The 27,760-nt window shown below is 46.3% G+C and overlaps 1 protein-coding gene across 5 annotated transcripts in view; it reads left to right on the top strand.

The window, feature by feature from the left end:
- Positions 1 to 27,760, top strand: part of RTKN2 (rhotekin 2) — a 157,524-nt gene that overhangs the window by 106,090 nt on the left and 23,674 nt on the right. For 4 of the 5 annotated variants that reach the window (XM_088450479.1, XM_088450480.1, XM_088450478.1 and 1 more), the window contains 7 exons: positions 6,863 to 6,980; positions 7,782 to 7,979; positions 10,332 to 10,426; positions 12,121 to 12,227; positions 13,035 to 13,166; positions 24,558 to 24,752; positions 24,905 to 25,070. In XM_088450479.1, the coding sequence (XP_088306605.1) occupies positions 6,863 to 6,980; positions 7,782 to 7,979; positions 10,332 to 10,426; positions 12,121 to 12,227; positions 13,035 to 13,166; positions 24,558 to 24,752; positions 24,905 to 25,070 (1,011 nt within the window). The remainder of the gene's footprint in view (positions 1 to 6,862; positions 6,981 to 7,781; positions 7,980 to 10,331; positions 10,427 to 12,120; positions 12,228 to 13,034; positions 13,167 to 24,557; positions 24,753 to 24,904; positions 25,071 to 27,760) is intronic. The other variant, XM_088450481.1, reaches the window with a different exon arrangement.

Raw genomic sequence — 27,760 nt, 5'->3', positions numbered from 1 at the left:
CAGGGCTGTAGTGTTCCACCAGGAAAATGGTAGTGATGCCAAAGTAAACAGGGATTCAATGAAGTCCAAATAGTCCATATACCAGAGAATGTGCAGGAGTATCTCTGAAGGCTTAACGCGTTTCACTGGCTCAAATCACATCCAGCTTCCTCAGGAACTTTTTGGACTTCACTGAATCCCTGTTTACTTTGGTATCACTACCATTTTCCGGTGGAACACTACAGCCCTGAGAAATCTTTGCATCGTCTACTGCATGTCGCCTAGGACTGTGAATAATTTCCTATCCATTCCGGTAATTACATCGCCTAAGGGATATCTAAAGTCTCATCCAATTTAGCCAACACATGACTGTGTAATATATGGAAGGAGTATTCAATAAGGAACTACCTTTATGGTCACCTATACCACAGGTTCTCAAACTCTGGGCCTGATTCAGAGCCGGACGCTCTGACAGAGCGCTCGCTCTGAATCAGGGCCGGCCCTCTGGTTTTGCAGAACGGCCTCCTGGCCGCTCGCATAGCTGTGGGTGACCACCCACAGCTATAGCGAGCGGCCATGATGATGGTCGCGATGGTCAAGACCATCGCGACCATCGGGCTTGCGATGAGACCCTTTGGTAGGGTCTTGTTGCCGCAAGCCCAAGAGTGCTTTCGGCTCAAACAGAGTCGAAAGCACTTCCACTGACATCACTTGTGATGTCAGAGGGCCGGCCCCAGACGGTAGGCGTTCCCATGGGAACGCCTCCGTCTGGGCAGCCCCGCCCACCAAAGGGGGCATGCTGTCACTCCACATCGACAGCACGCCCCCTTTGGTACAAGACCCGGAGCGACGGTTTGCCCGTCGCTATCCGGGTCTCGCGCATGCGCACGACGGAGCCGGCTCTGTCGTACGCATGTGCACTGGGCCACCATCGACCCGCTTGCCAGCGGGTCTGAATCAGGTCCCCTGTCCTCAGGACATCAAACAGTGCATGTTTTCCAGGTCTCCTCACATAATCAGAAGTGAAATAATTAACTCCACCTGTGGAACTTTTAAAATGTGTCAGTGAGTTATAAATACACCTGTGCACCTGCTGGGTGACCTGGAAAATATGACCTATGTGGGGTCCTGAGGACTGAGTTTGAGAACCACTGACCTATACTAATATGTGGCAATTTTACTAATTCTCTATATGTTTTTACCATGCATTTTCAGATGCTTTTTTAAGATTGTTGTTATTATTAAATTGTCTGATATTTGATATCAACTGTCCATTGGTACTTGTTTGAATAGTACATTATTTAGTAGCGCTGGTATTTCTTTTTATATCGCTTCTAAAATTTCTCACTTTAGCAAATTTACCCCTCAGTATCTACATGCACTGCAAATCGTAGAACTAGGTTGGCAGTACCAGCACCCATACCCTCGGCAAGCTTTTAGTTGGTGATGGAGGCTTTTATAAAAGGAAAACATTTTTAATAATTTGTCAATATTACATTTACACTTATTCTGAGTTGGGCGCAGTAACAATATTCACGCAAACTGTCAATGTTTTTCAACTATGCATGTGCCTAAGTCCCTGAAAAGTCGCACAGAGCAGGCATTCCACGGTATGAGCGTGCAGAAGCGCAGTACCGATTGCAATGCATGTTCCCTGAAATGTATTGGCCGTTCCTGGGATGTGATAGGTGGCTATTCAGACGCAGAGGGGTGGTACATAGATGGTCTTACGGGTGTAATATGGGAGTGTCACTGGGGTGTCGCAAAACTAGCTGAGAACTCAACCACTTAATCGCCCACATTGGGGGCCATATCCTGACTGAGATTCTGCACCTAGCATGGGACTGGTGCAAGTTTTGATGGTCCGACCGATGGTTCCGTCTAAAGATGCACCAAGTGGTCTCAGTCCTTGCATATTCCAATGCAAGAATTTACACTAGGGAAGGGCTTATACCGGTATCTAACATAAAGTTGCAGATGCAACTGTGGCGAAAGACTGACACATGGATGCCACTGTGTCCAACTCCGAATCGGCCCCTGCATAAGGTAACTAATACAGTATCAAATTATGGCTAATTGCACTACGCCAACCACTCTGCATACTGTTTAGCATTACTGTCTAATAGCACTGAGGTCATTGGTTCAATTCCCCATCAAGACTCCATCTGTGTGGAGTTTGTATGTTTTCATAGTGTTAGCATGGGTTTCATCCGAGTCCTCCAGTTTCTTCACACAATCCAAAAATACACTGGTAGACTAATTGGAATGTGACCGTTGTGTGTGTACAAAGCTATTTAACATCACTAGAACAGGGACTGATGTGAAAGACAGAATTTGTGCGCGCTATATAACCATTAATAATTGCCACATGATATTTAAAAACTACAATCCTTACCAACCAAAAGTTCTGTTTTGTCTGGATTTTTCATGATGGTAAAGGGTGTAACAATTTAATAACTTCATTATGTCTTTTTGAAATTGCAAATGTCCAGTTAGGTTATTTCATTAAAACATATGGTTGCTTTAAACTGCCCTTTTACTTGTTAGTATGCGTCAAAAAGACATAGTGGGTCTCCTACTTCAGTCTGCCCATCCTAAATATAGTGCGAAAATATATATATATATTTTTTTTTTTTATCCTTTTTACAATGCAACTTCAATTAATGTTAATATACCCTAATATATTTTTTCATGGTATGCCACTTAAAATAAATAGCTTTTTATTTCTTATTGATGCTACTAAATGGATTTACATTTCAATTTAATGGATGTGCCCTATAATGGTAGTATGAAAAGCTGTTGAATATGTTTAGAACTCTCCAAGACAATATGATCAATAGAAGTCTAGGATTATATAACCAACTGCTGTGTTTTTATTGCATTTTCAATATAAGTTGCCTAGAGAACATGGTACGGGTTACATCTACCTTAGAGAACCACTGTAGAGCTGGGGGAATGTATTGGATTTGCAATAGAGTGGCGCAATTACATGTATATTGAAAGCTACCATATTATGTGATGCAGATATAAAGAAAGTCACAAAGATGGCTCTTTTAAAAGGACTCGCATATATTGAATCAAAGCCATAATAAGCACAGGTGTTAATTGGCACAATGAGGCAGGATATTCTTAATAATGAAATCACAGTCATTGTTCAAATTACATACAGAGCAATTAGATTTACTTATTGCCTCACATTTTCGTAACATGAAAACTGTGTGTGTGTGTATGTCTGTGTGTGTGTATATATATATATATATATATATATATATATATATATATATATATATATATATATATATATATAGAATTTTTATTTATTCTTCCTATCATAATGACCCAAGGCCTGTTGCATCCAATGCATTTAATGTGGAAGTTAGCATGAAAACACACATTACAATTCCATTTCAAACTGAATTGCTATGCACCAGTTGTGGGCAACCTCCTCTTTGCATAATCCTCAGAAGGAGCCTTAGATCCCAAAAGAGGGGTTTGGCTGGTTCCCAGATTTATTATGTCAGGGATTTATATTTTGCATGGCTTTGAGAGGTCTCCTTGCCTTAACAGTAGTTTCACACCATTCTGTAAAGTGACACAATACTGACCATTAAGGGTCAAAGAAATATGTTCTCTATATCACCACCGTTGAGAGTTCCAGTTAACTGGATGTGTTTTTTGTTTTTTATTTAGGTATGTGGTGAATCTGTTTTCGTTTAAATTGTGGTTTTTTTTTTTTATGTGGCTTATTTAAAAAAACCAATACATTTTCTCATAAATAAGACATTCATACATTTTTATTTTTTTATATTTAATATCTTCATTTAATGTTACTTTTTTTAATTTACAGTCTTTCATAGCATTATAAGCTGCTTTTGCTTGTAATAGGCTTTTTATGCACTGCCAGCAGACTTAATCTTTTAATACTGCCAAGATAATGTTTCCATTAACGGAGAGCAATGTTTTTTTTGTAGCTCATCTTTTAATATACTTTAGTTAGTTTCTGTAAAATAAGAAAGCGGTAGATATAGATAAATACAATATAGTTAGAGTCCTAATATACAAACAATGGTGCTGATTATAGATGAAAACGGGCAATAAGAGTCCACTTCCTTCCCAAAGACATTATGGTGGCAGCCCAGTGATTCCCAAACTTTCTCGAATCATGGCGCACTAGACATAAGCATTTATTTTTTTCAATTCTCCCCTTGGCCAAAAGTTTCTGAAAAAAATGATGGTATGAAGTAACTTGTGCTTACCTGTCTTCCTCAGGCTTAGTCGTGTGGTGGTGCCAGTTGCGCTTCTGTTTGTCCATGTATTTTATGATTGTCAGCCTCCAACACTGGTTTCACCTATCACATTGGCTATAAGTAATATGATGTGGTCCTGGAACACCAACCTAAAGGCACCCAGTTTGGGCACCACTGAGGCAGCCAATGTTTCAAGAGACTCTGCTGTGACCCAGCTTTACTACCTTATGTTAATGCGTCTGTGCCAATTATTAGTCCGTCTTTATGTGGAAAGCTGAGCTGCCCACAGTTTTTCTGCCTACAGCCGTCCTCAGGACTTGCACCCACCTCATGCTGGGTGCAAAAGATCCATCGGAAACATCCCATCTCCAAATGAGCACGGAAGCTGGCCTACACACCCACGAGACGGATCTATTCCATATATCCACATGGTAAGCACCAGCAGCGGCTCCTGCCCTCTTACCTGAGGGGGACTGCCGCTGCTGCTGGCCTGGGTCCCGGCACCTGCTCAATTAATCTGGTAGGCGTCAGGAATTCCAGTATGGCTGCCCGAAAGGCAGAGCCAGCGACTTCCACTGGAAGCCTCTCTCTGACGATCGCAGCCCGGACTGGCAGTCCCAGGGGGAGGAGACACCTCCCCCTGGCTACCTGTCTTCAGCGTGACTGGCAGCTGGTGCTTACAATAGGAAACCACCTCCAGTCACAGTGAAGCCAGTGCTGTCACGGACTGCACTGGCTCACTGAACAGTGGAGGATTTTTACTGGTGGGGCTGCAGCCTCGCAGCCCCTAGGTAAGATCCGCCACTGGTAAGCACCAAGAAACGGCCATTTGATGCAAATATCCACAAGATCTATCGGCATTTGGACTTGCATCTGACTCAGAATCAGGCCCATTGTGTTCCATTGTATATCATTTAACTGGGCAAAATATACTATGAATTACCTTCTATAAAAGACACAGGGCTCTATTTATTAACATTATTTTTACTAAAATAAAGTGAAAAAGGGTGTTTTCACACCCTTTTCACATTATTTTAGTTTCGCCTAAATTTACTAAAGGGCAATTGGAATAGAATTTGTAAAATTCTACTCCAACCCCTAATTATCACATACTGTATTTTTAGTAAGCAGATTGCATTTCCCATAATTGTAATGGGAAATGCGATCTGCCTGAGATTTACTAAAAATTCATTGTGAAAAAATTCTGGGGGAAATCCTGTGGTGATCATGCCACTTGGAGGTGGTGTTATCCAGGTTCTACCCCAGTTCCCCGACTCCTGCTCTGCTCTAATAGGCATAGCGGAGCCGGGAGCCGGGCTCCAGTGATCAGCTGTGTGATCTAAACAGACCACAAGCTGATCACTGCAAAAAAAATACTTGCCTGCATCCAGGGACCGGAGATTGGTGCTCCGGTGATGTCCTCCGTGGCTTTAGTCAGCTGGTTTCCCATCCTGCACTGTGGCCTGGTCAGCAGCATGCGCGGTGGCCGGTCGGCACATGCGCGGCACCTAGTCACTGTATTTTTTCTGAACAATGCAGTGATAAGGCTGCAGAGGGGATTCGCAGGGACGGAGCTTTATCGCAAGCTCTGTCCCTGCAAGGGATTTTTAATAAATCCCTGTGATATTGCCTGAATTCGCAACGCAAATTCAGTCAGAAATATCGCACTACAATCGCATTTTGAATGCGGGTTGTAGTAAATAGGGCCTTACATTGCTCAAAAGTTAAGATGTGCACGAAGACCATGCCAGCCAATTCCCGATTAGGTTTTCTCTGTCTATAGTAAGTGTAGACCATAAACTGAAATGTCTGATGGCTTGTTATGATGTAGTTCAGGTTTGCATCTTTTTAAGAAATGTATTCTCTGCACCAGTGTTTATCACAATGGTCCTGATTCAGATATATATGCTAATGCCACCGCTGCTTCACAATTGTACGTGATGGCTGTACGGAAATATGCAGATATAGCCGCCGCAATTTGTAGGAGACGCACACCAGCAGCTTTGCAAATCCAAGCGACTGCGTACAAAGACACAGCATTGGTCGTAGATCAGTCGATTATCGGAGTTCTGAGTAACCCATGGTTACTCAGAATGGCTCCCGGGACTGAGACGCCTGTGTACGGGATCGCTGTCTGAGACCCACCACAAACGGTCTTCACCTGTCAGTCACTTTGCGAGTAAATCCTCACTCAGAATTGCAATGTTAATGAAATTTGATGCATGCGCAGTGCTACTCAGAAGCATGATCAGATCACCGATCATCACTAAACTGTGTAATCATCATCCATCGCTGAATCAGGCCCAATAACAATATCTATATTATATTCCATTTTTAATGGCTCTGTTCTAGATATGTGGCAGCTCTGATTCAAAAACACACTCACATAATCGTCCATTCTAACAATGGCCATTGGCTGCTAGAGTTTAACGACTGACATCAGTGTGTGATTAAAGGAATGCCAACTCCTGGCGCCTGTGTATAATCCTGGTGCCGAGGACAATGTGCTCCTGTGGTGAGTCAGCATGCCGCCTAATTTTAAACCCATCTAAAGGCTTGTACACACGTTGTTTAACATTTCTACAATTCAGGTTCCAGTGAACATGAAATAATTCCATTCTTTGCTTTATTTACAGAATCCCAACGCTATGCGGTCTTCTGCATGTTAAAGCTGGGGCAAGAAATATGTGACACCGACATGGTCATTGTGGACAAAACAATGACTGATATATGTTTTGATAAAACCATTACATTGTAAGTACCTACAGTAACCACTGCTAATCTCTTGTTATGTGTTTCTATCCTTTTACTGGTTTCCTGCTGAAAGAGGCTTTGCACCGTCAGTTCGATGTTTACGTTCAGTCATGTGTGCGTGTCCTTGTAAGGTGCTTCCGCAATGTGTCTATAGTTGGGAGTATTGCTTTTCGGGCATGCATGTGTATCATCAGGCCACCGTGCTATTTCAGCCATACTGTAGGTCTGTCACCATTGGCAGTGATTCCCCAGGAATGCGTTTAGAAGATTGAAGGCATACTTTTTATATAATCAGGCATTTTTGTCATCCTGGCATAAAATCATAAAGTTGCTCCCTGAATACAATTGTTTACCATACAAAATGCACAACAGGACAATAAAGGCTAGAAATGATCGTTACCATATTAATTTTCTGTTAGACCAGTGCGTAATGAATAAAGAAATACTGCACCCTTATTAATAAAAAAAAATGTCCCACCAATATACTAATAATAGCTGGGCAGTCTCTTGCACTGTTTAGCCAATCGGTGATCTCCTGGTATAATTGGAGATATACATTTTTCGTGTATAAATCAATATCAATTTTATTTTTTTTATTGTATTATGTTTAAGTACTTTATACGCTTCCCTTTCACGTATCTTCAGGAGCTGTGTTTATTATTAATATGCTCTTAATTATAATACACTATTGAGTAATCCATCAGCTTTTTATAGTCTTTAATGTAAAGTACATATCATTTTTTTTATTTTTATTGTGCAATATTAATTTACAACACAGCAGATGTTTACTTGTTTTCGCAGTGCTGAAGCAAGGCCAGACTTTCAATTAAAGCTGGAGGTATATAGCTGCAGCATGGAGGAACCGTCTATAACAAACACTCCCAAGAAACTTGCGCGGAAGCTTAGAAACTCAATTGGGAAATCTGCAGGGAAGAAATTTAATTCAGAGCCTGAAGAATCTGAGCCAGAAGCCTTTTTGTTTTCCAATCCTCACATGCCGTGAGTTTTTCTGTCAACTAATATTACTATTAAAATATATGCGGTTACTTTATCATCGTAGCTATTTACAACCAATGTATGGAAAACTGAAAATAAGTCTTTACAATAGATGTTCTAATTTGTTTGAGAGGGTTTTTTTTTTTTTTTTTTGACAACATTATTTTATTTGTAGCTGCTACTTACAAATAGAATTAGAATTGAGTTTGTTTCAACAAAATGGTCATTGTTATTGCCGTTATTCATTATTCATAAAGCACCAGTGTACACTCAACTGGTTTTTCCCTTTACAAACAAACACCAGTTTCATTATATTTGTTTTTTTATTTCTTAAAATCCTTGTTATTTTTTTTGTTTTAAATTGGCAGTAGTGGTACCTGGCTATATAACCTCAATGTGTCATTGTTGTAATTGTAACCCTGGAAGGGGCTTGGCCTCTGCCCTCTCCACAGATGTCCATAGCTACATAATAAATCAGTACTTTAACGCATTATACAGTTTTAGAAATAATTATCAAAATTAATTTAATGACAGTACACACATTATTGTAATAAACCCCCTTTCAGTTTTATCAGAAATAACCAAAGTGTTTGTCATTAAAATAGATCTGTTGGGTGATCAAGTGTTATAGTTTTTATACACCGTGTATATTTAGATACTGTATATAAAAACAAATGTCTTGACTGACTGACACAACCCCTGCGCAAACTCCTTGACCTAGAAACATGAAATTTGGGGAGTATATTCCTTCCATGATGTAAGCACCCACTATGCAGGGATTTTCTAAATTTAACCCCTTAAGATGGTGACAAGTGGTTAAAATGTTTCTTCTCGACCAAAGTGATTGGGTGAAAAAGTAATATGTCCCAAGTGCTGTGGGGACTGTCATTGCCTGGGTCGAGTGGCGACTCCAGAGGTGAAGCTGCAGCACAGCCCAATATTCAAATAGGGGAGCCCCAACAACTGCCAGTGATGTTTGGCAGCATTTGGGGTGACTGATGGTGTGGCTCACCTGATTGAATATTGGACTGTGCTGCAGCCCCACCTCTGGCGTTGCCACTGCTAAGGACTTATGACTAGGTTTTTTTCCAATTGGTAACTCCACTTGCTTTGTATTTGGATTTTTCACTTTCTCGAATATGGCAATTTGAGTTTTTGGATGTTAAAGGGGAAATGGTGTCTCACGCCATTGTCCTCATCATCAGGAGACTGAGCCTGTCTGTTCCAGTCCCCCTACTATCTCATGTATGACACTAGGCTAATGGCTGGGTAGGTGCGTGAGTTAATTATGAGGCACATGGTGGACAACTTCATCATGCACCAATGCAGCAAGGGGGACCACTACACCATCTCTGCTGAGTACTTTTAGGACATGTCGCAACCCTCTACTTATGGTGGTTTATGCGAACTGCTGGCAGCTGGGCAACTGTTCGAGTTCTTCTTCAAAGTTTACCACAATGGGGAGCTCTGAGAGTTTTGGTGCTGAACATCAGCCCATGAGGAGGCTACGCTTTACATAGGATCTCTATAGGGACCATTGCGATGCGTACGTGCCACGTGGACCTCCAAAAAGTGTGCACCACACCACCCTTCCTTCAGCCCGACTCCGGCTTACACTACTCACAGGCATCACCTCTTCCTGTCCTCAAGAAGTCTCCTGCCAAATGTAGTGCCAGATACACCCACGCTAAAGGGTGGAAGCAACTTCAGGATGCACTCCAACATTTGTTCAATATGATGACGCTGACCATTGACACTGCTCATTACGTAAACCCCTTGACTCGAGGCTTTTACACAAGTATCATAAGAAAGTGATTATGCAAAGCTGTGGTGGAAGGCAGATATTAAAAAGGCTAATGTTACTGATTCACTTTTTTCTGTTCTTAAAGAACAGTACCTTTTAATGGATAACGGCAATAACAATGACTAATACAGGGGCATTACTATTGTCCTATTTAATCAAGTCTTTATGGATAAAAAAAAGCGAATACTCTTCACTGTTTTACATAACTACAGGGCATTGCAGATGCTGGAGTTTGAGCCATGTATGCAGTCTCCTAGGTAACACAAATGATTTGCACAAATAGTTCATTTACGGACATGCCCAGTGTTGAAAATGATGTGACATACACTGTGCAATATTTACACAATTTTGCGTTTTTACATTGATTTACCAGCTTCCAGGTGTGCTATATTTACCAGGCTATGTCACGCAATTTGCTATGTACAAATTATTTAACAATAAAATGTTTAAAGGACTAATTTAATGCTTCCTTTCTCTGTTACCGATCTCTGAGCGACCCAATAAAGCTAATCAAATTATCGGCAGATGTCTCTGTTTTTGTCACCTTTTAGGGCATCAAAATACAACCTTCTGGCTCATATTACATTCACTCTGGTCAATGTGGAGGGAATCTGCAGCACGCATACCCTTACAATCACTGGGCATGGTAAGTGCAGATGTATTATCTGTAACAATGCTATAAAGAAAAGCAACACTGCTTTAAAATGAATACTTCCAAAGAGGTAGTGTACAACAACACTGAAATTGGGTAACCTAAATATAGCAAAATAATGAAATATAGAATATAGGACACTGAAAGCAGAAATAGCAGTGACTAGTAATATCACTAATGTGGGTTATAGTGTAGGCTACATACTTATTTCTCCATCCCAGCACAGCCCAAGTATTACTTCTACGGTAAATGTTCTCTTGTGTGACAGCTACACAAAGGTTGCAATTGTTATTATGAGCGGTTAAATGGAAGGATTGAACTCTGTGTTCATTATTTTAAACACTATAAACAGGCTCACAATAAAACTAAATGTAAGCTTGAAATTAACGCAAAAGAACCCAAATTGTTAGGTAAAAGCATACTTTATATTCACTTTCCTTGATTAAATCAAATGGTAAATTAATGCTTTCAAAACCAGACAATTTTTTTAATAATTCATGCTGCTTCAAACACAATTTCTAAGTAACATGTCACTAAAACAGATGATGCACAAGATTTTATAAAGTATATTGGCCAGACTAAATGCTATGTCAAAGCAAATGCTGATACCTGCAAATGTTAGGGGAGGAGTTGTAACTGGTTCCTAAGCACCAAAGTTCTAGGGTAAGTATAGGACGCTGGTAAGGAAGATGAGCCAGACAGGCAGGGCTGGATTAATGGGGTGGCGACAGGGGTGGTTGTCCCTGGGCCCCCACACGTAAAGGGCCCCCACACCCATCGAGGTTAAAGTGGGCCGGAGGAGACTGAACCAGTTCCGCCTTCTTTGGGCCATCTCAACCCTGCGCAGCAGGGAGGCACCATTTGTCAGGTGCCCGCTGAGATTTTGTTACCAGCGGTCGCCCGGCTCCCCCCACGGAGCACTATGGGAGAGATGTCATGATGTCTCTCCCATAGTGCAGAGGAGCAGCGGACGCGGGAGCGGGGCTTAAGGTAAGTATTAGGTTTTTTTTTGTGCAAGCGGCTTTACTACTAGGGGGAATTACTCTGGGGCACTACTACTGGGAGGCTGGGCATTACTACTGGGACACTTCTACAGAGGGAGCATTACTATTTTGGGCACTAATACAGAAGCATTACTACTGGGGGCATTTATACAGGGGGCTTTACTGCTGGGGCATTACTACTGGGGGCACTACTATTGGGGGTATTGCATAAGGGGCACTACTACTACATGCACTGCATAAAGAGCACCACTACTGTGGGCTCTGCATATGGGGCACTACCACTGTGGGCACTGCATACGGGCCACCACTACTGTGGGCTCTGCATAAGGTCCCTATTTCGCATACCCCCAGTTCGTCCACATTTAATAGGGGCCCCCACATGTTTGTTGCCCAGGGGCCCCCACAGACCTTAATCCGGCCCTGCAGACAGGGCTTTAGAATGATGGCTGCCGGGTTGTAATGTGATACAGATGGATCAGAGAGACACAAATAGCGAATTATGAATTGACATAAATGAATATGTAAATATGATATAGGGTATATCCCTGGGCAGAACATGTATCAGCTGGGAATAAAAATCATTGTTGCCAGAAAGTGTCTCCAGATAATTTTTTTTCTTTATTTTTTACAGTAATCTTTGTGGTTCTGGTCAACAGTTGTTGTTTTTTCTTCTCGTGTTTGCAGAAGAGTCCTCCTTTTGGCTTCCTTTATATGGGAGCCTTTGCTGCCGTTTGGTTGTACAACCAGCCTGTATGATGGATGAAGTCATGATGGGCTTTCTTAATCGACAGGTACAAGCTTGTTACTAGTGCGGACGATACCACAACTGTCATTGGCTACAAAAGTGACATTTTCCTCACGCAGAGTCCAACTTTAGGTTCAGGTTTCCTTTTTTACTTCATGACCAAAGAATTTTGACGGTATGCTCCATCTTGCCTTTCTGTATAGCCCACAAGAAAAACATTGCAGGCAATACCGTGATAATCCTTTAGATGGCTCCAACATATTCTGCAGTGCTGTACAATCAGAGATACTAATTTGATAACCATGCAGGATCATACAGTGGAGCAGGTCAAAGGGCCTGACAATCTTGTTTTCTTCCCTCTCCCCTGTTCACTCAATAGGATCAGTGTTCAGTGTATTCATCTTTCTTAGAATGAGCAATCGGGCACATTATGTTTGCCTGTGATGTAAATATTGAAACAGGAACATAAATGATTCAGCTTAAGCTCCCATGTGTCCACTATAGCTAATCAGGCATAACTTGGTCAGCTGTTGCAGCTGAGATGAGTAACTGTATGGCAAATCAGTGTAATTGAAAATATCAAGCATGCCATAAAAATAACTATATATCACTATTATTTAAATGGCTGCAGTTTCCTACACACAATAGAAAAATCTGTTTTGTGAATGCAGCCAATCCACCTACCACTGCATTCACAAAATGGCTGCTTCACCAGGTATGTTCACAACTGTCATACTAATAAAGTTTTGATTCTTTTTTTTTTTTTCTTCAGGGTTTTTATTCTTATTATTTTTGTTTTAATCTTCATCGTAAACTATGATTTATTTTCACTTTTATCACATGGTTTCTCCAGGAAATAGTTGGTGGTCTCCGTAGCTGCATCAGGCTGTACTGTGTACTCCGTGGAGTGAACCTTCACTGCTACTACACACCAGAAGAGATTGAGGCTAAAATTGAACCAAGTATGATTGTTCCCATTACAAAGGTAAACTCAAGTATGCATTGATAGTAGGGGTGTGCACCGACCACTTTTCGTGTTTTGGATCTGGATCTTTCTTCGTGTTTTGGATCTGGATTGGTTTTGCCAAAACCACCCTTCCGTGTTTTGGGTTCTGGGTTTTGTGTTTTGGATCTGTATTTTTTTTAAAAAAAGCATAAAAACAGCTAAAATCACAGAATTTGTAGGTTTTTCTGCTCCTATGCTATTATTAACCTCAATAACCTTAATTTCCACTCATTTCCAGTCTATTCTGAATACCTCACACCTCACAATAGTGTTTTTATGTCCAAAAGGTTGCACCGAGGTAGCTGGATGACTATGCTAAGCGACACGAGTGGGCGGCACAAACACGTGACCCATCTAGGCGTGAAACTGCAGTGGCAGACAGGATGGCATTGAAAAACTAGGCCCCAAACTGTACATAATGCAAAGAAAAAAAAGAGGTGCAAGATGGAATTGTCCTTGGGCCCTCCCACCCACCCTTATGTTGTATAAACAGGACATGCACACTTTAACAAAGCAATCATTTCAGCGCCAGGGTCTGCCACACAACTGTGGCTGAAATGATTGGTTCGTTTGGGCCCCCACAAAACAAGCTGGCAATTAATCTGTCCCTGCACAAACTGGCTCTACGGAGGCAAGAAGTCGTCCTCATCCTCCTCATCCACAGATTCCTCACCCTCTTCAGTGTTATGTACATCCTCATCCTCACAGAGTATTAATTCGTCCCTGCTGGAACCACAGGTCCCTCTGTACGTTCTGGAGGCTGGTCTCCCTGGAAGAGTTGATCATTCATTTTATGAACATCATCTTCTCCACATTTTGTGGAAGAAACCTCCTACGCCTTTCGCTAACAAGGTTCCCGGCTGCACTAAACACTCTTTCGGAATACACACTGGAGGGGGGGCAACTCAGGTAAAATAGAGCCAGTTTGTACAGGGACCTCCAAATTGCTTCTTTTTCCTGCCAGTACAGGTACGGACTGTCTGACATGCCTACTTGGATGCTGTCACCGATGTAATCCTTTAACAGACAGACGCACGCTTGTCGCTGCTGCTTTGAGGATTCAAGTGCGGCTACAGCCCACACAATTCACAAAGACAGAAAAAAAAAAAGAATATTTTTATTGTTTGTGGAGCACACTTTGAGGGTTACACCACCCTCTAACAGACAGACGCACGCTTGTCGCTGCTGCTTTGAGGATGCAAGTGCGGCTACAGCCCACACAATTCACAAAGACAGAAAAAAGAAGAAGAATATTTTTATTCTTTGTGTAGCACACTTTGAGGGTGTCACCACCCTTTAACAGACAGACGCACGCTTGTCGCTGCTGCTTTAAGGATGCAGGTGCGGCTACAGCCCACACAATTCACAAAGACAGAAAAAAGAAGAAGAATATTTTTATTGTTTGTGTAGCACACTTTGAGGGTGTCACCACCCTTTAACAGACAGACGCACGCTTGTCGCTGCTGCTTTGAGGATGCAAGTGTGGCTACATCGCACACAAGTCACAAACACATTAAAAAAAATGTTTTGATTTTTTTGGAGCACTTTGAGAGTTACAACACCCTTTAACAGACAGACGCATGCTTGTCGCTGCTGCTTTGAGGATGCAAGTGCGGCTACATCGCACACAAGTCACAAACACATTAAAAAAATAGTTTTTTATTTTTTGGAGCACTTCGTGAGTTACACCACCCTTTAACAGACAGACGCACGCTTGTCGCTGCTGCTTTAAGGATGCAGGTGCGGCTACAGCCCACACAATTCACAAAGACAGAAAAAAGAAGAAGAATATTTTTATTGTTTGTGTAGCACACTTTGAGGGTGTCACCACCCTTTAACAGACAGACGCACGCTTGTCGCTGCTGCTTTGAGGATGCAAGTGTGGCTACATCGCACACAAGTCACAAACACATTAAAAAAATAGTTTTGATTTTTTGGAGCACTTTGAGAGTTACAACACCCTTTAACAGACAGACGCACGCTTGTCGCTGCTGCTTTGAGGATGCAAGTGCGGCTACAGCCCACACAATTCACAAAGACAGAAAAAAAAAGAACAATATTTTAATTGTTTGTGTAGCACACTTTGAGGGTGTCACCACCCTTTAACAGACAGACGCACGCTTGTCGCTGCTGCTTTAAGGATGCAGGTGCGGCTACAGCCCACACATTTCACAAAGACAGAAAAAAAAAGAACAATATTTTAATTGTTTGTGTAGCACACTTTGAGGGTGTCACCACCCTTTAACAGACAGACGCACGCTTGTCGCTGCTGCTTTGAGGATGCAGGTGGAATCTAGACGGGATTTGGAACCGAGGACACACTACCTCCATCAATTGTCTAAATCCCACTGCACTAATGTCGGATACCGGACGCACGTCTAACACCAACATAGCAGTCAAGGCCTCAGTTATACGTTTTGCTTCAGGATGACTGCTGTCGTACTTCATCCTCATCGCTAGGGACTGTTGGAGGGTCAATTGTTTAGTAAAAGTAGTGATGTTCCTACTTCCTCTCTGGGATGATGAACAACTCCCAGCAGCAGCAACAGCACTAGTAGGAAGTGGTTCTTGATCTTTCCCTATTTTATTTTTATCAGAGAAAGTTTGGTCCTCCATTTATGTTATATTGATATATATACGTGCGGCTAAAGCGCACACAAACACAGAAAATATTTTTTTATTTTTGCTGGAGAGTAGTGCACTTTGTGGGTTACACCACCCTTTAAGAAATGAGCCAGCCGGCTCTTTACTTATGGGACACAGGCGCACGCTTGGCGCTGCTCCTTTGTTGATGCACGTGCAGCCACAGTGCACACAAGTCACAAACACAGAAAATATATATTTTTTTGGTTTGGAGTGTACTTTGGGGGTTACAGAACCCTTTAACGGTCAAGCCAGCCGGCCCTTTACTTATGACACAGGCGCACGCTTGGCACTACTTTGTTGATGCACGTGCGGCTACTGCGCACACAATTCACAAACACAGAAAATAATTTTTTTTTTGGTTTGGACTGGAGTGTACTTTCGGGGGTTACAGCACCCTTTAACGGTCAAGCCAGCCGGCCCTTTACTTATGACACAGGCGCACACTTGGCACTACTTTGTTGATGCACGTGCGGCTACTGCGCACACAATTCACAAACACAGAAAATAATTTTTTTTTTGGTTTGGACTGGAGTGTACTTTCGGGGGTTACAGCACCCTTTAACGGTCAAGCCAGCCGGCCCTTTACTTATGACACAGGCGCACGCTTGGCACTACTTTGTTGATGCACATGCGGCTACTGCGCACACAATTCACAAACACAGAAAATATATTATTTTTTTAGCACTTGGGGGGAGCACCCCTGATGGACAGAGCACCCCCTGGACAACACTACAGCACCTCTTTAGGACTGGGACACTGCACAGGACTTTGGAGTGGACACAGCCCCTATGGAGAACTGACTGCACAACACAGTCCAGCCAGCCCCTATGGACTTTGAAGTAGTGGACACAGCCCCTATTAACAACAGCAGCACAACACAGCCAGCCCCTATGGACTTTGAAGTAGTGGACAACAGCAGCACTACACTACACAGCCCTAACTCCCACCCTCCCTCTTCACTGTCCACAGCCGAGTGAGAAAATGGCGCCGACGTGGGTACCTTATATAGGATCCAAAACCCGCGAGACTCGGAAGGCGGGAAGATGACGTTTTGCCTCGATTTCAGAATCCGAGTCAGGCGGGAAAAGTCGAGCCTGACTCGGATCGGACTCGGATCGGGGGGGTTCGGATTTCAGAAATCTGAACCCGCTCACCCCTAATTGATAGATGTTACTAGTAAAAATATTGCTTTTCCACAAGTAAAATAAATCTTATACATAGCAATATGTTATACTTTATATCATTAGAAGTAAAAAAAAAATCCTTGTTTCATTTTTATGGTGTGACACCAGTTTGGTTTGTACATGTAGCACTTGTTATGCCGTCACACTACACTCCAATGGAACCACATTCACACAACGTGTAGGATCACCTATATAGACAACCTGCCTTATTACTGATTGCTTCTTTAAATGTAGCCACAATCTTGCAGAAATACAGACTGCTCTGTGAATCTGCACCTATTACATAACCCCCTGTAGATTAGTTAGACTCCCTAGGGATTCTGATGTTACTGCTGCCTTTCTTATTTGTTGAAACACATAGTAGCCTATCAATCTGACCTGCATTACAGTTATGTTGGGGTTATTCCTTTATATAGTCTTTTCTGATATTCACCAAACTAAAATAAATCCTCTCTCCTCTATACAATCGGTAGGATGGGCCGTAACAATCTCCAGCCAAAAGAAAAGGCACAAGGTTTTGCACTAAACATGCAAACTATATATGGACATTGCTTTTCCCCTAGAATCAGGAAAACCGTGTTCTTCCCTATATCTTCATTTTTTGACAGAATTGTTGCCCATGGCTTCGCCCATGATGGAATTGTTTCTTACAACTTTTTTTTATTTGAGGTGTTATAGTTGTATTGCTTTGCATAGAGGACCTGTGGCGGAAGTGGCCCACGTGACTAGCGGCGCTATACAGACTGGTGACAGCAGCACCTTCACCCCTCACGAACACCAATGTCACTGTGTGCCCTGTGTACAGACTGCTATGTAGCCTATCCTATTCACCCACCACTCTCACCAATGTCAGTGTGTGCCCTGTGCACAGACTATGTAGCCTATCCTATTCACCCACCGCTAACACCAATGTCACTGTGTGCCCTGTGCACAAACTATGTAGCCTATCCTATTCACCCACCACTCACACCAATGTCACTGTGTGCTCTGTGTACAGACTGCTATGTAGTCTATCCTATTCACCCACCACTCACACCAATGTCACTGTGTGCCCTGTGTACAGACTGCTATGTAGCCTATCCTATTCACCCACCACTCACACCAATGTCACTGTGTGCCCTGTGTACAGACTATGTAGCCTTTCCTATTCACCCACCACTCACACCAATGTCACTGTGTGCTCTGTGCACAGACTGCTATGTAGCCTATCCTATTCACCCACCACTCACACCAATGTCACTGTGTGCCCTGTGTACAGACTGCTGTGTAGCCTATCCTATTCACCCACCACTCACACCAATGTCACTGTGTGCCCTGTGTACAGACTGCTATGTAGCCTATCCTATTCACCCACCACTCACACCAATGTCACTGTGTGCCCTGTGCACAGACTGCTATGTAGCCTATCCTATCCACCCACCACTCACACCAATGTCACTGTGTGCCCTGTGTACAGACTGCTATGTAGCCTATCCTATTCACCCACCACTCACACCAATGTCACTGTGTGCCCTGTGCACAGACTGCTATGTAGCCTATCCTATCCACCCACCACTCACACCAATGTCACTGTGTGCTCTGTGCACAGACTGCTATGTAGCCTATCCTATTCACCCACCACTCACACCAATGTCACTGTGTGCCCTGTGTACAGACTGCTATGTAGCCTATCCTATTCACCCACCACTCACACCAATGTCACTGTGTGCTCTGTGCACAGACTGCTATGTAGCCTATCCTATTCACCCACCACTCACGGGAAGATGAAATGCAGTCTTTAGCCGCCGGTCTCTGGGGACAGACCGGCGGCGCTAGTAGCGGCGGCGGGCTCCCCCTGCTAAGGAATACCCCGCGTGACCGCTGGACCACCAGGGAATAATTGCTGGAAGGGACCAGCGTCCCTGGGGTTAATCACTAGCCAGGGGAGGCAGCCTTCCCTGGTTTAGCAGCTCCTCCCCTCAGCCCAGTGCGCCCTTATGCGTGCTGGCGTCGCTGGGCTGTTATCTCTCGGCCACTCCTCCTCAGAGCTCTCCGGCGGCCATCTTCTCAGTGGCAGCAACGCAGAACTCCCAGGCGGTATCAAGTGGACCGGTCCCCCTGCGTACCTCTCCCCTGCTAAGGACAGTGGGTCTGATTCAGACCCGAGCGCTCGCAAGCGGGTCGATGGTGTCCTAGTGCGCATGCGCACGACGGAGGGAGCTCCGTCGTGCGCATGCGCGAGACCCAGATAGCGACAGCCAAGCTGTCGTTCCCGGGTCTCGCACCAAAGGGGGCGTGCTGTCGATGTTGAGTCCCATGGGAACGCCTACCGTCTGGTTCCGGTCCCACTGACATCACTAGTGATGTCAGTGGGAGTGATTTTGGCTCTGATAGAGCCAAAATCACTCTAGGGCTTGCGGTCACCGAGACCCTACCGCAGGGTCTCCGTCGCAAGCCCGATGGTCCAAGAGGACGCTCCAAAAAAAACCAAAAACGCCCTGATTCAGAGCGGGCGCTCGTTCAGAGCGTCCGGCTCTGAATCAGGCCCTGTGTTCGCAGCACTATAGCCCTCCCAGACACTGAATCTGGGAGGTTGATTGTATCGAAAGGTGCATTGAGTATAACTTCCTGCATGGTTTATGACTTTTGCTAGTGCTGCTGTCTGTGCTTATTTATTCTTACTGTCGGCTAATACCTATCCCTTTCCTTCTCCTACGGACCGCAGGTGCGTGGGGGAGGGGTGTTCTTTCTGTGTACCTCACTTGTATAGATCTACGTATTTGTGAGGTCCGTCACATACAGTGGTGTGCTACGCAGTACCATATTGTGGGCTGTTTGTGTTGCATACGTGGGAGTGCGTGGGTGTTTTACGCCTCACCTCTTTTCGGTGATACACTTTTATTGCAAAAGTTATTGTGTCATGTCTGATGAGGAGAATGAGCGCTCCGTGGCTCCTGTGTTGTTTTCCTGCCTGCGCTGTTCAGCAGGGGTTGATGGGGTGGATTTGTCTCAGGACGGTCTGTGCAGGCGGTGCCAGCTGGTACCTGGTCCCTCTAAACCCCCGGTGGCGCAGGATCCTCCTTGGGCGATGTTTACAGAAGTGCTGGCGTTGATCGCGGACCGGCTTGCGGTCCCTTCTAGGGCGTTGCCCCAGCCTACCATCCCCCGTTCCTCGGGGGTTACGCATCTGGTGCAGTCTCCTCCTGGGTCTCAGACTGTGGGTCCTTATGCGGGATTGCCTGTATACGTGCAGTCTCCCACGGTGACGCAGCAGTCAATGGTACCCTTTCAGGGGTATCCTCAGGCGGTACCCCCTACCTGGGTGGATGTCCTCTCCAGCTCTGTTCAGAGCCTGGCGGCCTCGTCATCGGCTTTTCAGTCAATGTTGCACAGTGATTTGCCCCCAAAGGCGTCCAAGCGACCCGTTCCGGCTTCACTGCCGGTGCAGTTCACAAACACGGACGTGTCTTCAGATGACTGAGAGATCCATGAGGACTCTGACTCAGATGCCGGGGCCCAGGAGGTGGAGACTAAGTCCTCCATTAATGTGCCGGCATTGGTTAGAGCGGTGCGGGCCATCCTTCATATAGAGGAGGATGCGCCGGCTCCCAGGTCGAAGTACCATAATTTTAAAAAGGCCAAAGGTGCTTCGACTGTTTTTCCCCTGCTCGACCAGTTGACTGATCATATGGCGGGGGCCTGGCAGTTGCCCAGCAAGAGATTCCAACCGCAGAAACGGTTGGCTTCCAACTATCCTTTTCCTGAGGCTCATTGCAGGTAATGGGAAACTCCGCCTGCGGTGGATTCCCATGTCACCCGCTTAATTAAAAGCGCTACGTTGCCTTTGCCGTCTATATCCTCCCTGAAAGATCCCACGGACAGGAAAGTGGAGACTTGTTTAAAGTCTATCTACTCTCTCTCTGGGGCTGTGGCCCATCCGTCCATGGCCATCTCTTGGGTGGCTACGGCCATCGAGAGCTGGGCCAACGCTTTGGAGGATACCTTTACGTATGATGCTCCGGATATCCAGAGAGCATTGGTAGGACAAATGAGGGATGCGGCTTCCTACATTAAGGAAGCATCGTTGAATGCGAGCTTTCTGACCTCTAGGGTGTCGGCTGCAGCTGTGTCGGCGCATCAGTCCTTGTGGCTACGGTCTTGGAGAGCTGACGCAGACTCCAAAAAGGGCCTGGAGGCCTTACTTTTTAATGGAGAGTTGCTTTTTGGTCCAGACTGGGACAAAATTGTGGATACTCTGGCTAAGTCTAAATCAGTCTTCCTCCCTTCGGCTTCTGCACCTACCAAAGTACGGAGCTCTGCCTTTTCGGGTTCAGGGCAAGGCAAAAGGTCAGTCCTTCCCAAGACAGTCGGCGACCAAGGCCGCTTCTAAGCCCAAGAAGCAGGCCTGGAGTGCCAGACACCCTTCTTCCAAGCAGGAAGATAAACTTTCTGCCTGATCGGACGGGCCTCCCTCTGGGGGATCCCAGAGTGGGAGGCCGACTTCTTCAATTTGCCCAGTGCTGGCACAATACCACCACGGATACCTGGGTTCGAGAAGTCGTCTCCCAGGGGTACGCCCTGTCTTTTCGGCACAGACCGCCCCACCAGTTTTTCTGCATGAAGCCTTCTCAGGACAAGACCAAGGCTTTACAGATTCAGGAGGCTATAGAGTCCTTGCTGAAAGCAGGGGTCATTGTTCCCGTTCCTTAATCACAACGAGGGACTGTGTACTATTCTCCTCTGTTTCTGGTGCAGAAACCCAATGGTTCTCATCGCCTTATCCTCAATTTGAAGTCTCTGAACAAATTCCTCAGGGTTCCCAAATTCAGGATGGAAACGTTAAGTTTCATCATTCTGGCGATGGAACCTGGGGATTACATGGTGTCCCTGGATATCCAGGATGCCTACCTCCATGTTCCGATAGCACCTTCGCACCAGCGGTATCTGAGGTTCGCTATCCTTCAGCATCATTATCAGTTCCGGGCGCTACCCTTTGGCCTCTCCACGGCACCGAGGGTATTCACAAAGGTTATGGCAGTCATGGCCGCACATCTTCGGAACCAGAATGTACGGCTGCTGCCGTATCTGGACGACCTCCTGTTGCTGGCGAGCTCCCCGGAGGTACTGCTTCAACATCTCCACCTGACGATCGCTTGCCTGCAAGTGCACGGGTGGTTGATAAATTGGAGAAAGTCCTCCCTGATTCCAACACAGCGGATGGTTCATTTGGGAGCCCTGCTGGATTCTCGTCAGCAAAGGATCTTCCTGACTTCGGAGAAGGTCTCCTCCCTACAGCTGCGGTTTCACAGTTGCCTGAGCAGTTGCTGTCTGTCGGTCCATTCGGCTATGAGAGTTCTGGGGTCCATGGTGTCGACATTCGAAATGGTGGAATTTGCCCAGTTCCATTGCCGGCCCCTGCAGGGGCTGATTCTATCGGAATGGAACGGGTTACCTCACCGGATCCGCTCTCAGATGCTGGTGTTGTCCCCGGAGGTTCGGCAGTCTTTGGCTTGGTGGCTTCAGACAGCTCATCTGGTCGAGGGGCGCCCCTTCTGGATCCCGGACTGGGTCCTGCTCACGACGGATGCCAGTCTCCGGGGTTGGGGGGCAGTGACCGGCTCATTGTCGCTTCAGGGTCGTTGGTCTGCGGAAGAAGCTCTTCTCCCCATCAACATCCTGGAACTGCGGGCAGTATACAGGGCCCTGCAGTCGTCCAGCCCCGCTCTTCACGGAAGGGCGGTTCAGGTGCAGTCCGACAACGCCACCACGGTGGCATATACAACCACCAAGGAGGAACTCTCAGTCGGGCAGCGATGTCGGAGGTGTCTCGCATCCTTGCTTGGGCGGAGTGCCACATTCCAGCGATCTCTGCAGTCTTCATCCCCGGAGTCCTCAATTGGGAGGCGGACTTCCTCAGCCGTCACGACGTGCATCCCAGGGAATGGTCGCTTCACCCAGAGGTGTTTCAGCTACTCGTGGACAGATGGGGGCTGCCGGAGCTGGACTTGATGGCCTCCCGTCACAATCACAAGTTGCCCGTTTACGGGTCAAGGACAAGAGACGCAGGCGCATGTCTGGTAGACGCGCTGTCAGTGAAATGGACGTTTCACCTGGCGTATCTGTTTCCTCCGATATCCCTACTTCCTCGGGTCCTGCGGAAATTCAAGCAGGACGGCGGCACACTCGTGCTGGTGGCTCCGGCGTGGCCCAGACGTCCTTGGTACTCCGATCTGAGGAGCTTCTCCATCGACGCTCCGTACCTTCTTCCTCAGTGCCGGGACCTGTTGTCTCAGGGGCCCTGCCTTTACCCGGATCTGGGTCGGCTGTCTTTGACGGCATGGCTCTTGAGACAGCCGTCTTGAGGTCTCGGGGTTTCTCCAGTTTGGTTATTGGTACCATGCTCAGGGTTCCGCACGGATTTACCACAGGGTATGGCGCACTTACTTTCAGTGGAGTGAATCCAGAAGCTATGATCCTCAGGTGTTCCGAGTTTCTAGAATCTTGGAATTTCTTCTTGCCTCTCTGAATGTCCGCTTTGTCCGTGTGGTTCCAACAACGGATTGCTACACTACCAGATGTTCACACCTTTTTCCAGGGTGTTCTCAGGATCCAGCCTCCCTTCGTGCCTCCTGTGGCTCCTTGGGACTTGGCGGTGGTACTACGGGTCCTCCTTTTGAGCCTCTTGAGTCAGTGGAACTCAAGTGGCTGGCGTTTAAGACCGTTTTTCTCCTGGCAATTGCTTCTGCCAGGAGGGTGTCAGAATTGGGGGCGCTTTCCTGTCGCCCTCCTTTTCTGATTTTTCACCAGGACAGAGCGGTGCTCCGCACTCGTCCTGAGTTTTTGCCTAAAGTGGTCTCAAAGTTCCACATCAATCAGGAACTTGTTGTGCCAGCTTTTCAGTCACCTGATCTTTCAGCTGGTGAGGCTTCCTTAGATGTAGTTCGGGCGCTTAGAATCTATGTGGACCGGACTGCTTCGGTTAGGAAGTCTGATTCATTGTTTGTCCTCTTTGGTTTTCACAGGAGGGGTTGGCCTGCCAACAAACAAACGTTAGCCCGTTGACTTTGTTTAGTTATTTGTGAGGCTTATGCACAGGAGGGTTTACCTGTGCCAGCCTCTGTTAAGGCTCATTCTACTCGTTCTGTGGGTCCATCTTGGGCTGCTAGACGTGGCGTCTCTGCTGTTCAGCTGTGTAAGGCGGCCACTTGGTCTTCAATTCAGACGTTTTTGAGGTTTTATGCGTTTGACACCTTCGCCTCTCAGGATGCATCCTTTGGGCGCCGGGTTCTCCTTTCAGCACAGAAGCGTCCCTGCCCTTAGTTGAACTGCTTTGGGACATCCCCAAGGTCTACCTTGTGGACCCCCTATAGACCCTGAAGTAGAAAACAAGAGATATGGTAAGAACTTACCTTTGTTATCTCTGTTTCTACGAAGTCCATAGGGTCCACAGTGCACCCACCCTGACGCACCTGGCTTCAAATGGGCTGTGTGGCTGGTCACCGGTTTTCCGTCTCCCATTTCTGTGAGTATGGTTTCTTGTGTCTTCCTTCTCTCTGTTTAGTCTCCTCCTCCGGCCTTGGCTGCTTACCAACTGAGGTGCTGTGGCTCGGGGGCGGGGTATAGAGGAGGACGGACCCAAGTGCATCCTGGGAGCAGCAAAGCTTTAACTGCGTGGTGCCCGTGGATCCAGATCCAGCTATACCCCAAGGTCAACCCTGTGGACCCTATGGACTTCGTAGAAACAGAGATAACAAAGGTAAGTTCTTACCATAACTCTTGTTTTTTCTTTGTTTGTTTTTGGAGGGGTGGGGGGGGGTTATAGGCTATAAACTATTTTGTATTTCAGAAATTTAGTTCATTTCTTTTTTACCATGAATACTTGAGACTTATAAAATGTTTGCATTTCAGGAAACAAGAATTCGGGCTGTGGAGAGAGATTCTAAGAAAAGAACTAACAGTTTTACAGTCATCAACCTGGTGTCTGGTGAGGCAGTAACACAGATATTTTCAGCTGACAGCAAAGAGGAGCTTCAGAAATGGATGGAGGCCTTCTGGCAGCATTTCTACAACCTCAGTGAGTTTATGCATCTGCGAGTGTTCATAAAATGACTATGATACTATGAATGTAAATCATTACTGATGGTCAGTTATCTAGATCTGATATCCTCCCCTGGTATTTGTAAATACATTTCTGAGCAGGGCCGTCTCTGGTCTTAAAATGTTCATACCTTATTTCTTTCTCTTTCATTCGATTGTGTGGAACGTGTGACAGCGCCCATTTGCAGCACCTCCTGCTCTGTTGTCTTTGGTTAGATGAGAATCATAGGACCTGTAGTTTGTTAACTACTGGAGAGCTGGAGTCTTAAAATCCCACTGGAGAGATATCAATCTGTAGGTTGTCTGAAGCAGTTGCCTATCATATGCACATAGTAGAGAGAGGCAATATGTAGACTGAGGGCCATTTGTCAGCGTTTGATTCCCCGGCGCCGGTCGTCGACTAAAATCTCTGATCTGCGGATAATAATGATTGTCGATCCGCCGGCGGATCGGGAATAAAACAGCATGTTAAAATCTATTAACATGTTGGATTTCCCCGAGCCCGGTGTCTGCAGAACGAAGAATTGGGGCAATCCATTGTAGATGTATGGATCCCATAATCCAATATTGAAAAGCTTGCACCCCAACAATTCATTGAGTTAATACTCCAGTGATGTCTCTGGTTCTTAGGGTACAATCTTATGGACATTTTCAGTTCAGCGGATAAGTTGTTTCTAGAGAGTTGCCTTCTAGTAAATTTTGGTTTAGCTGACAACATTGCTGCCTCAAAGTACTTCATTGGATGTATGGTGCTCATGTTCAGTAAAACAAATCTCATATCGAACGTTTTCATTAAAAGCTTTTTGTACCGTAAGGTAAAGCTTCGTCGGGGTCTTTGTTCCTTTGCAGCTTGTTAGTGGTATTTAGGGGAAGATTTTTCTACTTCAGGGTCCATAGGGTATCCACAGGATACCGTGGGGTATAGGTGTGACGTCAGTCATCGGGCACCATAGAGTTAAGCTTTCAGCCTCCCAGGATGCACTAGGGTCCCCCTCCTATACCCCGCCCCCGAGCCAAGGCACCTCAGTTTAGTTTGGTGCCCGGCCGGAGTCGGGTGCACCTGATGGAGTGGGGGCTAAGAAGAGCCCCTGAAGCTTTTCTGCATGCAGCTGTGGCTGCACATCTGGTTGTACAGCATGGACAGTCAATCCTGATGTCCATGCTGTCTTCCCTACACCCCTGCCGGTACCAGAATGCCGGTACCGATCCGGGGATGCTGGTGAGCATCTGGGGTCACAGCTAGCGGTGACCCCAGATGTTCCGGACCACGGCCGGATTCAAGGGGGACAGCAAGGTAAGCAGCGGGGTCCCGCGGTGGGTCCCCGCTGTTACATGGTCCAGAGTCCCCAGGCAGGGGGCTCCCTGGGGACTGGCTGCAGCGTGGAGCCAGGTAAGAACCTGCGCTTCCACTACCCCCCTGGGACAGCGGACCGCAGCAGAGCGGTAGCGCTGCGGCGTCCCAGGGGTTAAATGCATGCCAGGGGAGCACGCCTTCCCTGTCACACAGCCGGCGCCTCCCCCGCTGCACACAGCCCTCTCTGCACTCTGCCGACTGGCCCTGTGGCAGCGCTCCTCCCCCAGGCCAGCCTCCTCTCTGCTCCTCGGCGGCCATCTTCCTGAACGCATGGTGAACGCTGCTGGAAGCCTGGAAGGAAGCCTCTTGGTCTGGGTCCCCCCGCATACCTCTCCTCCGCTTGTGGTCAGGTCTGTGTATGCAGCGCTGTGTCCTACCAGACCCTGTGTCTGCGTAGTTGAGTGATCAGCGCTGGTTAGTGCAGGAATTGATTTTCTTTGCATTGTATGTGACTGTGCTAGCGCTGCTGCCTGTATCTTCTATTCTGACTGTCAGCTTTATTACTGTCCCTGTTCTTTAGTCGAGGGTGCGCAGTTGTCTGCACAGCCGCCGGGTGTCTCTACACTCGGCGATGAGGTTACTGGGCTCCATGGTGTCGGTGTTCGACATGGTGGAATATGCCCAGTTTCACTCCAGACCTCTGCAGCACCTGATCCTGTCCAAGTGGAACGGGCTGCCTCAGTCTCTGAAGTCCCAGATGATAGTGCTCACCCCGGAGGTTCGCCTGTCCCTTGCATGGTGGTTGCAGACGACCCATCTCAGCAAGGGACGTCCGTTCTGGGTACCAGATTGGGTCCTGTTGACAACGGACGCCAGTCTTCGGGGCTGGGGAGCAGTTTCGGGTCCACACTTGTTCCAGGGCAGGTGGACGCCGACAGAAGCGGAGCTTCCAATAAATATCTTGGAACTCCGTGCGGTCTTCAATGCTCTCCAGCAGGCGCATCGGGTTCTCCAGGGTCGTCCGGTGCAGGGCCAGTCGGACAACGCTACCACCGTGGCCTACATAAACAGGCAAGGAGGAACCCGAAGTCGGGCGGCTCTCGTAGAGGTGTCTCGGATCCTGGTATGGGCGGAGCGCAATCTTCCGGCCATATCAGCGGTCTTCGTCCCGGGAGTGCTAAATTGGGAGGCGGACTTTCTAAGTCGCCAGGACGTTCATCCGGGGGAATGGTCCCTGCAGCCGGACGTTTTTCAACTGCTGGTGGACAGGTGGGGTCTTCCAGAGATCGACCTCATGGCGTCCCGGCACAACAACAAGTTGCCGGTGTACGGGTCTCGCACAAGAGACGAAGAGGCGTCTCTGGTGGATGCTC

Source organism: Taudactylus pleione, unplaced genomic scaffold (genome assembly GCF_031769625.1).
Source record: "Taudactylus pleione unplaced genomic scaffold, aTauple2 ptg000518l, whole genome shotgun sequence".
NCBI lineage: Eukaryota > Metazoa > Chordata > Amphibia > Anura > Myobatrachidae > Taudactylus > Taudactylus pleione.
Note: the sequence above shows the minus strand (reverse complement) of the source record. Positions and strands in the feature narration are given on the sequence as shown.